Source organism: Charadrius vociferus, unplaced genomic scaffold (assembly GCF_000708025.1).
Source record: "Charadrius vociferus isolate BGI_N301 unplaced genomic scaffold, ASM70802v2 scaffold214, whole genome shotgun sequence".
In the NCBI taxonomy this organism is placed as follows: domain Eukaryota; kingdom Metazoa; phylum Chordata; class Aves; order Charadriiformes; family Charadriidae; genus Charadrius; species Charadrius vociferus.
The window spans coordinates 512,567-513,560 of NW_009647955.1; the positions used below are offsets into that span (position 1 = coordinate 512,567).

Sequence of the window (994 nt, forward strand, 5' to 3'; positions counted from 1 at the left end):
CGCCCCGCTGCCGCTGCTGCTCACCCAGCGCCCGCTCCAGTGCCAGCAGCGCACTCCTCAGCGCCGCCTCCAGCACCAGCGTCCCCCGGCTCGATAGGGCTGCCGGGCACATGCAGGGTGCTCAGACCCCCGACGTCCCCACCACTGCCCCCCACCACGGCCACAGGTGTCCCCAGCCCACCCAGTGACCCTGCCCTGATACCTCCATGGTGGGTATCAGGTTGGGCACAGCCTGTCACCAGCTGGCATTGTCTAGGGTGACGGGCACAAGTGTCACCTCCCTGCTGGGGTTTGCACATGGGCACATGATGTGGGGAGGGTGTTTGCCCGGGGTCTATTTGTGCCCGTTGTATGTGGGAGACCCTGTGGGCACACGTGCGTGCAAACAGGGGCATGCAGCAGGGTGTGAGCTCAGGCAGGTGTGCCCCTGTGTGTCAGTGTGCATGTACCTCTGTGCACACCTGTGCCCACACCATGGGTGCATGCTTGTGTGCACCAGGGTCCGTGTGCCTGTGTCTGCGTGTCCCTGCATGTGTGTGCCCATGCGTGTGCAGTCCTGTGTGTGACCGGTATGTGCATCCCTATGTGTGCCCACCTGTACCCACCCACAGCCGCCCTCCTGCTGGCTGTGCCCCGGCAGAGTGTCCCCCAGGGTCAGCACAGGTACCGAGGCTGGAGGGAGAGGTGGTGTCCACGGGGCACGAACCACACCGCTCCCTGCAACCCTGGTGTCCCCAAGTGCCACAGGTGGCACTTGACACCCAGTCCAGGCAGCACGGGCATGTCCCGGGGGCCGGAGGGCTTTGCCAGGGACCCAGACATCCTGCTTGCGCTTCCCCCCCTTCCTGACAGTGACACCAGGACTCCCAGCTCCTACAGCCTCCCTGTCCGCAGTCAAACCCTCCCGCAAAGATGCCCGCGTCCCCATGCCCCACTGACCTTGTAGGACGCTGGCCGGCATGGGGTACAGCCCCTGGCCCAGGGGAGCCCCCTC

At 65.9% G+C, this 994-nt stretch overlaps 1 protein-coding gene across 1 annotated transcript in view; it reads right to left on the reverse strand.

Annotated features, from left to right (window-relative positions):
* The window catches only part of PRSS56 (protease, serine, 56), a 10,904-nt gene that overhangs the window by 6,298 nt on the left and 3,612 nt on the right, over nucleotides 1-994 (reverse strand). The window contains exons 2-3 of the mRNA XM_009883398.1: nucleotides 940-991; nucleotides 25-99 (exon numbers count right to left, since the gene is read on the reverse strand). Coding sequence (XP_009881700.1) covers nucleotides 25-99; nucleotides 940-991 — 127 coding nt within the window. The remainder of the gene's footprint in view (nucleotides 1-24; nucleotides 100-939; nucleotides 992-994) is intronic.